Below are 16,364 nucleotides of genomic sequence, written 5' to 3' on the forward strand. Positions count from 1 at the left end.
AAGAGAAGTACATGTGAGTTGCAGAATACATATGCAGAATAGGCAATCTTACTTTTATATTTTTATTAGTTTCACTCCATATGTTTCTATAGGTTATGTATTTTAAAGTATTGTAATATGTAGATGAGATAACCAACTTAGTGATATATCAACCACAGAAACTAAAAGTTCTCCTGTGGAAAAGGTTCCCATTCAAACATTTTGGGTCTTCAGTCTATGAGTGTCACATAATTGGACCTCACTTACACAACTGACCAAGTAAAAAATCATTAATATTTTTATAGGCTTCTTTACATTTTCTCTCAATTTATGAGTTGGTTAATAATCAGGATTGTTGGGAAGAAAAAAACAGGCCAAATAATGTCTTTTTCAAATACCATAAAACAAATCAAACTAATTATTTGACAATATTCCACTAGTGCTACTCTTCGACAGATGAATTGTTGCATACTGACAAGGAGACATGACAACCAAGTAAATATTGTTAAAAAAGGGTCTTCTTATACCATTGCCTCAGGTTGCTCAAAGAAATAGTCATTACAGGTATAATATTGGTTCCACTGAATTTACAAAAAACCTGTGGAGAAGTTCCATAGGTCAGTATTTTATGACTTCACCCTCTAGAGCCTGGGCTGTCGTGCTCTCTTTTTTAGTTTTCTGATGCATTTCTTTAAGGAGGAGATCTTCAAATATGTGTTCTAAGGTATTTACAACCATGTATGTGTGTGTTCATGCATACCCACACCCAGATACTTCTGAAATTAAATGTCCAAGCAGCCTAAAGAAAAACAAACAAAAAATAACCTCCTCAATCTTTGACATCCTCCATTAAGGATATTCTCTCCCCAGCCAGATTTCACAAGCATTTCCATTCCATCCTTCCCAGCACTCACAGTTTCCACAGCTACAAACACCGTTACCTAGAATAGAATGAATAAAGGACAATTATAATAATTGAAATGTACTACATTAAAATGTGTTTTATGGGAAGTAAAAAGCTATGCTAAAGTAGATGTATTGTTCCTTTATTGTCCCGTTTTTCCTTTGGAAGGAAGCAATTACTGTACCATTGCATTAAGAAGCCACCCCACACCTATACTTACATGGCATTAATAGCATGTTCTCAATAATGCCATCAGCAGCATTGCAAATATTGAAACTGTGTATGGTGAAGTGTAATTGTGTACACCAGTGTTTGTACCCAGCTGGTGAGGCTAAGTGTTCACACTGTGCCTCCAGGTAGAAAGAAAAACAAGATTAACTATTATCCATAAAGAAAAAAGCCATTAAAAGCTATCAACAGATTAGCAATTAAACCATGGCTTTGAGCATGAAAACTTTAAACTTAAAATCTCAGAAGTGCTATACAAATAAATCCTGTCTCAAACTCTCTATTAAGTGAAAAATGTCCTGGCCCTATTTTGCACCAGTGGAACAGTCGACACCCAGCTATTAATTTTATTTAAATACTTTTATGACCCTTGGATGCTCAGTTTGAGACCTCTATAACCTTTGTATCTATGTAAACTCCTCTTCCTTCTGACTTTATGAAGATTCATGATTGGGCATTAGAGCTACAGATAAGGCTCATGTTCCTGCTATACTGGGTAGTTGCCTCCAGAAAATGACCCTTGCTAACAGGGCTAGCTGGAAGACACAATTTACTAGTGTCAGCCTTCCCACTCTCACTCTAATAGGCTTGCAGAGCTCTTCCACATCTAATAATTGCTCAGCAAAGATTTTCTAAAATTAAGATTTGTAACAGGAAGCAGCCAGTGAGTTAATTTAGCAATTCCCATGCTACTTCTTGTCACAAGGGTTTGTTGGCAGACTGCCCATTTCTATCGACATCTGCCACCTGTGTATTCAGACAATATTAAGGTGAAGCTGCTTGAATCACTTACCATCACGTCATAAGAAAAGCTTTCAGCTATTCCAGCCTCCCACCAACAACTGTCTGATTGCTAGGAAGCTCTCTTAACCCACACAACTTTGCCCCTAACCTGTAAAAATCTATTTTACTAACCCACCAGTGAATTTTGTCTGTGACTTAAATGCATTTCACACATGGAATGTCTAGTAAAAGAGCAAAGGCTAAGGAAACCATAATGATGATACTGTGTTCCTTGCCAAAAACCAATAACTTGGAGTCTATTGCAGAGAGAATTGTTGATAGATACCATAGCTGGCTTACTTATTTAAATTCATACTCGGGCTTTTAACTGTTGTTTTGAAACCTTAAGTTGATCATTGCACTGCATGAAGAAACAATTACAGCAGGTTTGAATAACCAGCAAATGTGCTTCCTCCTTCAGTGGGGAAAGGAGAAGCTGGGCTTTGTCTAACATAATTCCCATCAACTCAGTTTGTTTCCTGAAGCAATTAAGTGTTAGCCTGTACTGCACCTGTGCAAATGAGACCATCATGTTTGTCACAGTCTCTGTCATCGCATTCACAGAAATCACCCGAAATGTACCATTCCTGGGGTGAACAGATGCACTTTCCACAGTGGCAGGAGCCTGAAATCACAAAAATTATTACTCACAGTCAAAGAGTATTGGCACATTCAGACTAGAAAATAACAACCCAAGTCACACATATGCACACATACGCACATGTGCATGTGCACAAAATTGCTGCCTAAGAGGCTGTTGCATAAAAGAAAATAATCAAGCTAAAAGCCTTTTGAATGAAAGGATTCTTTTGGCATGAGTTTGAGTATGATGGGATGTTACTACGAATAGCTTTGATCCTGCTATTTCAATTAATCAGGACTCACATTTTGAAGCTTTCTTTTGGTTTTAGAGACCTACAATCAGGGCTTCTCTCCCCAGTAACTTCTTTTTTTTTTTTTTTTTTTTTTTTTGTACTAGCAAAGCTGAAATTGTCCCCAACCCATTGTTACTGAAGGCAGTACAATCACACCCAGGAAGAAAATAGTCCTCCTTATCTAAAGCTTTTAGGGGTAAGTTCACAAAAGACCAGCAGTGCCTAAGACTAACATCTATAGACCCCCAAAATCCTCACCACCGCAAATGAAGCTATGAAACTTCTCCACCTCCTATGGACTTACTGAACATTTGCTCTAGGTCAGAAAGAGTTTGTCCACATAATGGCAATCGGCTCGTTCCTTCAGTGCGCCTTAACACCCCTTGTTGGGACAAGCTGCTTTCCTTCTCAAGGATGTCAGGCCACACCCTCACAGGCAAAGCAGGGACTGTGTGGTCAAATTCAGGTGATGCCATAACCCATGGAGCACCAGAAACCTCCCTGAAGAGAAGACTCTGAGACATCCTTACTCTCAGGAGAAGGTTTGTGGCTCTGAATCGTGGACAGTGACAGGTGCCCCTGGACAATCATGTGTCAGGAAGCCTGAGAAGAGTGTGAGAGAGGCTTTTCTGCAACTAGAAATACCACAAGGAGATGGTAATTCTTCCTGAATGATTCCAGCATTTGGCTGAAAAGGCTTGGCTTTTACAGATCTCATCTTCAGCGGTCTGGCCCTATGCAGATTTCAGACGTGTAAACACTGAAGTGGGGATCTTACTAACTGCTAAGCAAAAATCCTTTTGTGGACCTAGCCTTAAAAGGGGTAACAGCAGAAATCTATGTTAAAAAAAATTTAAAAACTCAGATAAATTATAGCAAAGAATATGTGCAAAATGTTCAGGGGCTGAGTTAAAAAATCTCACCGAAGAAGCTGCTGACCTTTTACAAAAGATGCTTATAAATGAGTTAAATTCACTTGAAAATCCTAGCCTCCTGAAATATTTCCAGAATCATTCCATTAAAGAATCACCAATGTGTTGAATGCAGTATTACAGAAAAAATATATAGAGGGAAGCTTGTTTATGTCAGAATATAAGCTAAACAGAATTCATGGCTTACTCAACAGGGCCTGAGCCAAAGCCTATAAAACTTGCTTTTCCATCTTCCCACTTTTTTCAGTGACCTCTGAATAAAATCCATAGTAACAACCCTAATATACTTAAAGAAAAAAAGTTGCATCTGTTGATAGCAACCAATTTTCCATTGCTTTTCCCATAAATATTGAAGCTTAATTCTTGAAAACTTCAGAATAGCCTCAGCAGAGTATCTAATTTGTAATTAAATATGTAATTTAATGCTTATTTAAAATTCACCAAAATTAACTCATTGCCTAATTTTAGGGAAATGCTTTAACTTGTAACATATGGAACATGTAAATATATTCAGGAAGAGCTAGTGATTAGAACATTTGAGGATGGAAGTATTTGATTAAGCATCTACTTTTTTCTGTGGGTTCTGAGTGCTGCTTACAGGGCCACTGGCATAGAAAATACTGACATTCCATACAAGGATCAAAAATGCTGTTGTATAAAGAGGCAGTGGAGGATAGCATATATATCACAGGGTTGCTCTATAAGAGGTACACTAAGATATACTTGGAGGGTAATTTAAACCAAATACCTCTGTTTATATAAACTGCAAGGTACTGACATCTGAAAACAATGAGGATTTTAGTGAAATTACAACAGCTTTTAAGAGTATTACACTGTAATAAGCCTGAAGTGATTCTGCATCAGCAAGCACTGATCCTGCTACTGAGGGATGCCCACAATGTTTAAAACTGTTTTGCAGAAGATACAGCAAATTTAACACCAAGTCAAGCAAGGAAGATAAGGCTCCAAAATGCAAAATCTGTTAGGGAAACGAATGTATCGAGTCTTTTCCCTGAACAGGGCATGCTGCTCTGGGAGGCTCCTCAGTTTAATTGAGTCTAATGAGTTGCAGGGTGTTTCCTGGGATCCCAGCCAGATCCTCTCAGATGGGATTTGGCTCATTACCTTGCCCACATCCTGCACCGTTACAGTCACCATGTACAGTCCTATCTTTACTGCCAGGGAGGCAGCAGCGTGGTGGGTGTTGCTGTTTTCCTTGGGAAGAGCTTTTGCTACAGGTGGCACAGTCAGCAAGCCAAGATTCTGAAAACAGCCTAGGAATGTGGATGCCCAACTTTGCTTATATTAGCAGAGTGCAATTTTCTGATAGTGTTCAGCAGTTATCTGCTGAGAACCAGGACTCTTCACAGTCTTTTAAAATCTATATACTGAAACTCAAGTTATCCTCAGTCCATTTTAGCACTTGCATGTCATGGCTAGGTTTCCAACAAAAATGGAAAAACCATCATTAGTGCACAGGTTCAAAATTCCCTTTTATTTGACCAGTAATAATTTTTTTTTTCTCACTGTAATCAATCAGAAAAAAAAAATTGCCATTTTAGTTCCTGGATAGTGCTTCACTATCTATGAACAGTGTTTTAAATGATGACTATCCAGTAAGACGTAATTTCCAGACACAAAACTTAGCATCAGGAATAGATTTGAAAAAAAAAAAAAAAAAAAAAAAAAAAAAAAGAAGAAAAATAGCAGCAAAATTTATAATGATATAATATACATCATTTATAATTAGACTGTCTTTGTCTGTGATCCCCATCGTGCTCAGAGAAGAGGCAGGAGATAGTAGCCTTCTTGGATGTTTACTGGCCACACATTACTGTAGATGTCTTATGGAGATGATTTCTCTAATGTGTGCTCAGGGGCCAAAGAAATTTAATCCCCAAAGGGGAAAAAAAAAAAAAAAAAAAAAGAGAAAAAAATCCCACCACTCTTTCTGGGTATGGATTTAGGGTCACAGAATGGGTCAGTTTGGAAAGGCAACACTAGAGCACCTTTCAGGCTGCTACAGATTATCAAAGTGACCAGATCCCAAAACACACCCCAGCAGCATAGCCAGCAGAGGTTAAAAATCCTTGATATATCTGCAAATTCCTGATGGATTACCAACTCCCAAAGCTTCAAATAAATAGTACCCTTGCAACACATGTTCAAAGCTAATTGTTCTCACAGTAAGATCCACAGGCTGGAATAAACAGCTCTCAGCCATCCTTACAAAAAATAACAAATAGTATGAATATTTTAAAAAAATCAATATAATTTTTCATGTTTATATATATACAGAATCTTACATAGCACATTTTATTGATAACAAGCATATTCCTTTACCTTCATGGTTTATATAAAAAAATCTCAGTAAGGCACACATTAAGAGAAAAAAGGTTAACCTCTGCAGTAAAACAGAGTAATTTCCATTTCTCATTTCTGTAACTCGTTCACGCTTACACATACACTAATTTAAAGATAGTCCCATCTGGAAAAATAGAGAAACAGTGCAACTTTCTCATTTTTTATGACACTGCATCAACTGAGGGGGAAAAGCCCCAAAACAAAATTAAATGGTGCAATAGGGAGAATTCTGATAAGTGATAATGAAGCCTGGGCTGGAAACCCCATTTAAATTTCCTCTGCACTAAAATAAAAGTTACCAAAGGGAAAACTGGAAATCTGCCTGATGTAGAGGGTTCCTAACTGGTTTTCCAGCTGGCAGATTTCTTTCCTGTCTATGCAAGGAACATACAAATATAGGAAATGACACACAGAGTCTGGATTGAGTGCATTTTAGCCTCCAAGCAGTCTTTTTTTTTTTTTTGTCTATTCTCTTTCAGACATATTATATGCAAAAATAGGCAATTTGCACTACAGGGGAGCTAAAAAGCCCTCTTTCCATTAATGCAATTTCCTAGCCTGAAAGACTGCAAGGTAAGAACCTCAGAGAATGATTTCACATAATTATCAAGATTTTCTAAGTTTTGTTCTTCCCTGTGGCAATTTTTTTAGAGATGAACTGAAGCTGATGCAACCAGATGAATGAAAATTAGTAAATGAGAAAGTTTGTAGGATTCATTTGAGGGGGTTGCAGTCATCTACATTTCCCTTGCAGCTGTTTTGGGGAGCAGAGGGATTAAGGGTACCAAATTGCTTTTAAACACTTTCCTCCACATGGTGATGTCCAACATATTATATTTGCCATCTTCCCCACTGGAGTGTTACTGTGGGTAATGCCCTTTTTCCCCAAAGTGGAAGGGCACTAACAGTTAGTTTATAATTTACAGCTGTTCCACACAGACCATCAGCTAAATGCATCCAGGAAATTATATGCTACTAACAAATTGCATAGGAGAGCCACGCTGCTGAACGTGTATGGCTGGGGTGGGTACCTGACAAAATGGATGCAAGTGCATTACAGAGCATCCTTTAACAACCTTTTAATAATGAGTGCCTTTGAAAGAGAGGGTTACTGAACAACAACCCCCTGCCATGCACATTAGTCTTCCAGAACGTGATTATTTTCCTCTGTCAGGCACTGACACAGGGTAGCTCAGCTGCCAGATCTTACCCTTCCCAGAGCACAATACGCCATCCGCTGACTCGCAGAGACTTCTGCTCTCCTCCTCCGTCATGTTGCATTTCCTTGAGTGCTGGCACAACTTTCCAAACCACCCATCGTGGCAAATGCATCGGCCACATGAGCAGATACCATGGCCTGTAATGATACCAAGGTTGGTTATGAGCAAGACGAGCAGAAACCTGTCACTGTGGTTGCAGAAATCTGTGACTGGTCACAGCATCAGACCTCTTCAGTACGAAGTGTGTGCTATGGGATAGAAAGACTGATGGGTGGACAGCACAGCTTCCCAGCAGGATGGCCTTCTCCAGTTCTCTCCTTCTTGTGTTAAAAAGGGTGCCCTAATAATGTGCAGAAAACAAGTGAGGGACAGGTCAAAGAAACCCTAGAACTTGGGTGAGAAATAGGTACTAGAAGCCATAATTCATGCTTTAAAGAAGGGAGGGGAAAGATAAAATAGAATTTTAAAAAAAACCTATTTGTAAAAACGTTAATAAAAAATTGAAAATATGTTGAATAATAAACTGAGTAGAAAATTTGGCCAGCAAGAAGGGAAAAGTTCCAACAAATATAGACAAGAATATAGGAATGGAGAACAGGAATAAAAGAAGAGATGTCTCCCAGACAGAATTACATTTTTCAGCTTTGAATATTCTGCTTCAGAGACAATAATTCCTTAGCTAATTAGTTACCAGGGAAGCAAACACATACCAGTGATTTTTGTCGTATCCTATCTTCTATGTAGGACAAGGGAGTAGAAATGAAGGGACTGAGATAATTTGGGAGCATGGACTGGGAAGAAGGGAACAAGAAGTAGGAGTATCTGGGAAGGCATGGAACTGTAGGATGCAGGGAAGCAAACCAGCAATTTAGTTTTGCTGATTAGTGGATTTCTCATGAGCTTCCAGTGCATTTTTTTTTTTGTAAACTGAGAGGCAACACTCAGTAGAAGGTAGAGGCCAGAGGAGAGACAAACCTGGTAGTTTGCTAAAAGTGAAATTCATTCAAGTTTACTGATAGTCAAATACTTTACAAATATTAATTACGAAAAATACTGGGAGTTCCAAAGTCTTGGAGATGTCATTTCCAGTATCTAAAAATTCAAAATAATTTTTGTATCCCAAGCTCTGTATTGATCCTTGAGGTGTTTTTATCATATTACATTATTGATATCTATTATATTTTGATCATATTTATCATATTAAAGGCTCAGTTAATGACTACATAGACTTATTATCACAGTATTTCCACCCACTTCTAAAAATTAATAACTAGCAATGATAAAAGCTTGATGCTACTTGAACTTTTCTGTCAGACTGGGAAACAAGAACTATATGACAACCTAAAATATAAGAGGTAGAAAACAAGCATAGGTACTTTCCCATATGCCCCTTCCAGATAGATGTCATGCAATTGTCTATATGAACTATCTAAAATAAAGCTTCTGTCAGAGTATTTTTATTGACCTTATTTATTTCTAGTTAAGAACCAGCTTAAACATAGAGCTTAGAACTCAGATTAGCTCAGCTAATTAAGAGCAAAACATACATATACAATATGCCACTACTGGAAAATTATTTCTGAAGGTAAAACCTCTCTACTCTTTTAGAAGTCAATAGTAAGAAATCAATGGCAATTTCACTGAGAAAATAATTTTAAGGCATTTTTCTCACAGTCATTATGTGTTACTGAATGAAAAGACTCATCATGTCTGTAAATCCTTTACACAAGTCAAATGAAAAGGTAATGAATAATCTATAAATTTGCAGCAAACAGAGCTTGCAGTTTACCACATAACATTTGACTTGCACTTTTCTGTAGGGGAAATTTCTCTCCTGCTTTATGCCACATAAATGTTCAAAACATAAAGGATTCTTTTGTCTCAAATAATCCATTAAAAAATAATATTTGTTCCTAGCTGACACCAGCTTGGGCAGCTGTAGCTTTTTGGATGCCTCATCCATAGAGGTGGCAAGTGTACAAGTGTTCAGCCCACTGCTTGTTAAATCTAAGCTATCTCATGTGAGTGTGGTAGCCAGAGAACAACTGCTTTACATGGTCTAGTTGTGAATATTCTCCTTGCAAATCACAGAAGAAAGGGGTAATCTGAATAATTAAATCAATATTTTATCATGTTAAGCAATTCATTTTGGTTGGAGTTCTTCAATTAGAGATTTTTCTTTACCCCTAACTATACAGATTAAGCGTATATACTAGGAAGTATTGGTCTATGAATATTTCAGACCTAACAGAAAACAGTTAAAACCACAAACAAATTGCATTGTAAATGCTTATTCATAAAAAGTTATGTTAATGAACTTAAAATAATCAACAATGTTTTAAAAATTAATCTCAAATAATAAAGACTTTGATGTGGGAGAGGCAAAGAAGACAAAAAAGACAGTGTCAAATACTCTGCCATTTTGCTTAAAATTATAACTCAAATAACCACAAGATTTAAATGTGAAACATGAATTCAGCATAAAAGCAAGCTGTGGCAGATTACTAGGAGAGGGTCATTATAACCCAAATCAACCTGAACTAAACAGGGCACCATGATGAATTATGTCTTGCCATACCTGGAATTGAAATTGTGCTGTTGTAGGAAATTTTGGTTTAGGATTACTCATGTAGCTGTTGTTGGTGTTCCCCAAAAACCTCCACGATCATTTTGTAATACCAAAGGCAACACTGCAGGGGAGCACCAGCACAATGAAAAGGTGAAGTAATCATTACAGAGGAAGCTGGTTCTTATTTACAGGCTAACTATTACAAACAGGTGATGTTCCTGAAGGGCAAACTGAGGCCAGACCCAAGCAAAATTTGGCACCTCAGGAACAGAAGTTTCTCAAACTAATGCAATATAATGTATTTTAAATGGATGAAAAATAAAAAGTTCTAAAAGTGTAATAAGAATATGAAAAATTGCAGCATAACACAGGATCCCTGATATAGAGCACCACAGAAAATGAAACAAATATTTTTCTCTGTATTTAAATAGAAACAGGATTTCCATTTTTATTTTTTCTTCTAAATTGCAGGACTTTCCATTATATTATTAACAGAGGAGAATATTAAACCACATATATCTTCAAGAAATATTTCTAGGTGAGCAAGCTTCATTACCCTGCCCAAATATGCTAAACTAGCTGCTAAAAATGTTTTTGGAAAACTGGTTTTTATTTTTTTTTTTAACTGAATACCAGAAGAACTGCAGCTGGAGAAACCTAATATAAATGTGAATTAAAATATTAATTGTCTATTACATTTTCAAAGTAGGCCAGTTAGTCTTGTCTAAGTCTAATGAAGGTGGCTCCAGTTCAGGTAACACAACCGTCAGGAAGTTCAGTAGCACCTTCAAGTGAAACACTGCAGCAAAAAGGGCCAATGTCATTCTCACATCTACCTACCTGGAGAAAAATGAGGAGGAACAAAATTAGAGCATTGATGGATGGGTTAAAGTCCTGCAACTCTGTGATATCCACGTTTGAAGAGATTTTGGCAAAACTTGGAAGGGTACTAAAAAGTTCTGAGGAATTCAGAGGGTATGAGAACAGATATTCTCAAACCACCAGAGAAAGACAAAGCAAGAGAGAAAACCTGACACGGACAAAATCAGGTAAGAAATGAACCAGCATTTCAAACAAGGGTGATGACTATTGGAACAAGCTTTCAAGTGATGTTGGCGTGGGATACACGTCTTAGGAGTTCTGAGAGCATGGCCTGCTCAGATACAGGCTTTTGCTGCACAAAGGGCACAAAATTCAACGTAGGGAAGCATGGGAATAGTGTAATGGCTGTTTATAGCCTAATAAAAGAGGTTCAACAGAAAAGCTCCTTTCAGATTCAAAAAATTAATACCTATTAATCAACTTAAATGTTAATTTACTAGCAATTCCTTTACTGCTCATTTGAGCAGAAAGATTAAATTAAAATGCTTTTTGCAAACCTGAATCATATTTTATGCTATCTGAAAAGCTAAACAGACTAAGTTCTCTGTGCATCTATGTAAAGTGTTGGCTTTTCATACACCTACACAAATGTCTGGGTGACCAGGACACAAATCTGTACTGCATTTTAAAAAAATTATAAAAAATTAAAATTAATTTAATTTAATACAGACTATGCAATGACTAGCTGCAATCATCGCTCTTGTATCTAATACCTACCTTTATCTGTTTCTGCCCCTGGATGTGCCTCAGAGCTAGGATGAAGCAGTTAAACACAAGGACACAGGCACTGAATCATTAACTCTCCTTTTAGAATTGTCAGAGTAAAACCCTAATTCACATTAGTTTTATTCCAGTTAAACTATGAGTTCTCCACTATTTAAGACCATAATTTTCACCTTTATTAGCACCAGTTTTACTCAGTAAATGTGTATGAAGTGTTGGTTTGATTTTCTGGATTTTTTTGTGGGTTTATTTTTTTTGGTTTTGTGGTTTTTTTTTTGTTTGTTTGTTTGTTTGGTTTTTTGGGGTTTTTTTTGTTTGTTTGTTTGTTTTTGGGGGGGTTTTTTCCCCCAGGAGAATAAACTACATTTTTCAATAACAAATACCATAATAAAAATTATCTATCAAGTAATACATATAAATAGAGTATATCTATCTAGTATATTCACTATTTATATACTACTGAATTCTGCAACAATTGTATGTTCTTCAGTCTCCTCTATCAAAAGAATATGGTCCCTGCTCTAAAGACGTTTTGATAGAACAGATGAAAGAGCTGTTGGATAGGATATAAAGTTTTATTTTAACATGGTAGGAAACCTCAGAGAAATTAGAGGTTCAATTCAGATGCCCTGTGGCATTGGACAAGCCCTAAGGCATCAAGGACATCCTCATGATGGCAGCAGACAGACAGACAGACACTCCTGTGTCCTTGTGGAGCCAAGCTGGGGTCAGGCAAGGGTAGTCTTGGGAACCACAGGTGATAAAAAGTGCTTTAATTTAGGTGGCTGAAGACTTTGAATCTATGTGCCATATAGTTGGAGAAGCCATGGTAGTCTCAGGAGTCATATTTCTGAATTCTCAGATCAGTCAGTGCCAAAAGCTGTCTTGAGATTGACAGGTATTATTTTTCTTTCCTAATTTGTTTTTTACATATATTAGAGAGTTCTACAAATGTCTTATATACTTATGTTTCTGTGGATCAACATTAGTGCAAGAAATGAGGAAATTATCTGACAGCAACTGTACCATAATTAGCTTTGCTTAATGAAGCATATCATTAATCATAGCTCTCTCATTTCTGTGGTTATGGTCTTATTGGTCCTCATAAGAACATGTTATCCGAAAATATCATGCTTCTGCTCCACTGAAGAAATGACAAAAATAAATGTCATTCATGATTTCTGCAGCAAGGACCTAGAACGTTCATAAAAAGAAAAATTTTACATTTCTTGTTGTATATCTTATATTAAAAAAAAAAAAAGGGCAAAAAAGGCAGACCTTCCTCTGAATCCAATTATTTAGCCTGGCTGGATAGTAAGGAAAATTTTATATTTAAAGGAGCATGGCAATTAGGGGCAACTTACACCAAACTTTGAGAGGAAGCGTTAGCATTGTACATCCTGGTGAAGACTGTGCAATCCTAGAATCCATCACTGTAAGGATGTGATATAGAAGTATCTGTCTCCGTTTTAAAAGTTTAAATCATTGATAAAATGGGAATTGTGGCTTAAGATATATGTATGCCTTATAAACTCTAGATTTTCCCTTGTTCTCTGGCGATTCATAGAGAATAATGTTGGAAATTTTAATACTGGTGCAAATGATGCATGGATGACAATGTGTATGTAAGTGCCAGAAGAAACCCAAGAATGAGGCCAAATAACCTGCATTGATAACCAACAATCAGGAGTAAACTAAAGAATGTATTATTTTGTCAAAATCAGAAGGTCTACACTCTCACAAAACAACAATATGATGAATGTCATGATGACATGTTGGCAGAAGTGTGTGTGCTCAACAACAAAAGATGTCAATGCAGACACAAAGCATAACTTCTGTCATTCTTTATAACCCCAACAAGAACAACATATCAGAAACTAAGAATGTCAAGAACTAAGAATGTCAAAAATCAGGAAGCACAGACAACAGGCACCAGACTTGCCTCAAGTTTGCAGAGATAAAAGTAAGAAAACTGTGAGTCAAAAGGATCACCCTAACTTTTAGGTCCTGGATATATAAAAGATGTATTTAAAGACCAGTTTGTTATTGTCAGTCGAGAAGAAATAAAAAGACCTACCGAAAACTTCATGGGTGGCATCTCTTGCCCATGTTCTGTGTTGCACACAAGGAATCCTGACCAAACCATTATATGCAGACACTTTGATGCTTGTATTTGGGTATGAGAATGCAAGCAGATGAAATCAACAAAAGATGTGTCTGTGTGGTGAAAATTAATTTACTAGTGGATTTCCTAAAATACTAACTTCCCTCCCATAAACTCTCAAGCAGGGTTTTTGCTGAGCTGTTTTCTTACACTTAGAGAAGAGAGAGGTGTGAAGGCAAATCTGAGTAAGGAGGGAAATAAAAATTACCCCAGCACTTGTTCCAAGAATAAGTCAACTCCTCCAGCTTTTGGAAGCTTTTTTAGTATAACCAGAATTTCAAACTAATGATAACTAAAGACATTGATATTAACAAACAAAAAAGATAATTTGCATTTACTCTTTGATGTGGCATGACACAAATAGATTCCCGACAGTGTTAGGATTGCATTTTGGTGAGGATTGTATTTTTATGTGCTCTGGCCAAAACAATTAGTTAAAAAGTCATCAAAATGGAATTGCTCACTTGAAAATAAAGAAATCAGACTTAAAGTATTCTACTGTCACGAGTGATAAAGAACAGGTTTACTGGAATGACCAGTCTCAGTTGTTTCTTAGTGTTAAAGACAGTGCAAACATTTATGAATAACCATTAAAAGACCTTATTAAAGCTAATGTTCTTATTGATGGCCCACTGTTTGAAGCTTTGAAGCATGGAATAATATATTGATGTAATAAAAAATGGGTACATCCATAGAAATACATAAGAGTCTTGTTAAGAATTACCTGTTAAAAGTTTAAGCCTTTGCTAGTGATCCTATCTTTAATCAATTTTTTACTGTTTTTGTTTGGTTTAATTTCATTGCAGAGTTTGTAATCAGCACAATTCTACAGGAACTTGTGGTATGCAGAGGACCCCAAATGTTTTGTTTTATTCCTTTAATGGGTGCTAGTTGGCTGAGACACAGACTCATAGTTAGGCCAATAATCACCCAGAGAACAAATTTAACTGAATGGAATTAAGAGCATTATCAAATCTATTTCAAATTGATCTTTACTGTTGTTCTGAGTTTCTGTCTGCTTACCCTTAATCCTGAAAGAGAAAAAAATTGTAATGAGCAGTTGGCCCAGTAAGATGGAGCAGCCAATGACAAAATCACTGTAAAACATGAGTGGACACAGAAAGGAAACAAATACCACTTGAAACCTTAGGATGCACCTGCAGCAAGCAGCTCAGCCATAACCTCAGAGGGCAGAGAGAAGTATGTCTCACCAGGTTACAGGATGAGTAAATATCAAGCCTGGTGTAAAAAGGCAACACAGCGTTACCAAAGACTTGTGCTGGCAAACATGTGATTCTCTGGTCATATGTGCACACCGCAACCACGTAACTTGCACATGAAAAACTCAAAGAACCAAGCAAAGCCAAAGGGAATGTGATGTTAAATACTTCAGTGGATCAGCACTGAAGTAGACCTGGGAAAATCTTACATAATCAAAAAACCTGAACAGTAGGGATAGGGCCATTAGGTAGAACATATCTATCTCAAAAAGGCTTCAAGAGACACCTTCTCTAGTCTTAGCATATTAAGACTATGTACAGAGGCACAGAAAAAGGAACATGAAGGAAAGACCTGGAAAACAGGTCAAGGAAGGTGAGTCTCCCCCTCCACTCTACTCTGCTGAGACCCCACCTGGAGTACTGCGTCCAGCTCTGTGGTCTCTAGTACAAGGAAGACATGAATCTGTTGGAGCAGATTCAGATAATATCCCCAAAAATCATCAGAGGGATGGAGCATGCCTCTTATGAGGAATGGGTGAGAGCATTGAGGTTTTTTAGCCTGGAAGAGAAGGCTCTGGGGAGACCGTACTGTGACCTTTCAGTGTTATAAAGGGGGACTATAAGAAAGAGAGAGAGAGATTTTTTTACCAAGGTCTGTAGTGACAGAAGAAGGGGTAATGGTTTTAAACTGAAAGATAGTGGATTTAACGCGGACATAAGGAAGAGATTTTTTTATGATTAGGTTGTTGAGACTTGCAGCAGGCTGCCAAGAACTGTGGATTCCCCACCCCTGAAAATGTTTAGGGCCAGGTTGGATGGGGCTCTGAGAAGCCTTGTCTTAGTGAAAGGTTCCCCGCCCATGTCAGGGGTGGTTGGACTAGATGACCTTCAAAGGTCCCCTTCAACCCAAACTGTTTTGTGATTCCATAATTATATTAATCAATTTCAAATAGCAGAGTTCTGTGAAATCTATGCCTGCAACCTCTGTCAATGTGGAGACATTAAGTCTCTATTCTTGGTACTGCATTGATGGACAGCTGAATTTTTAAGCGAATGACTCACTACAATCATGCAGAAACATGGGCATGGCATCTCATTCAGTTGTACCCTAATTTATCATAGCTTTCACCTCATGTCTTTCTATCGTTGCATGGACAGCTGGTCTGGAAAGCAAGCTATTAATCAGTCTCTGCTGGCTGGAGAAGGCCAGTAACAATTTTTATTCAAATCATTTAGGTTGTCATTCACATTTCTCATTTCAGCATGCATTTAACCTGAAAACAGTGGTCTTCCTTCTTTGTGCTTACAGGCACCCAGTGCTCACTGTCAGACCCCACACAGTCCAGCTTATAATGCTCTGAAGACAGATTTACTAGCAAGGGCTTATGTCCTTACTGTGATTGCCTAGGCAGCAACAGTGGTAGAAAAATAGCTATGAAAAGAGGACAAGGAAAGAAAAAAGAATAAGCAGTTCAGTGAGATATTTCAGGAAGTTCAGGCTCAGATAGAACCACAGACAAA

The 16,364-nt window shown here is 37.3% G+C and overlaps 1 protein-coding gene across 5 annotated transcripts in view; it reads right to left on the reverse strand.

Annotated features, from left to right (window-relative positions):
- Positions 1–48: 48 nt before the first annotated feature.
- The window catches only part of ITGBL1 (integrin subunit beta like 1), a 123,398-nt gene continuing 107,082 nt past the window's right edge, over positions 49–16,364 (reverse strand). For all 5 annotated transcript variants that reach the window (XM_064408327.1, XM_064408328.1, XM_064408331.1 and 2 more), the window contains 3 exons: positions 7,276–7,422; positions 2,406–2,519; positions 49–920 (listed from right to left, as the gene is read on the reverse strand). In XM_064408327.1, coding sequence (XP_064264397.1) covers positions 829–920; positions 2,406–2,519; positions 7,276–7,422 — 353 coding nt within the window. In that variant the 3' untranslated portion in view covers positions 49–828. The remainder of the gene's footprint in view (positions 921–2,405; positions 2,520–7,275; positions 7,423–16,364) is intronic.

The sequence above is a fragment of the Passer domesticus genome, chromosome 2 (genome assembly GCF_036417665.1).
Source record: "Passer domesticus isolate bPasDom1 chromosome 2, bPasDom1.hap1, whole genome shotgun sequence".
Lineage (NCBI taxonomy): Eukaryota > Metazoa > Chordata > Aves > Passeriformes > Passeridae > Passer > Passer domesticus.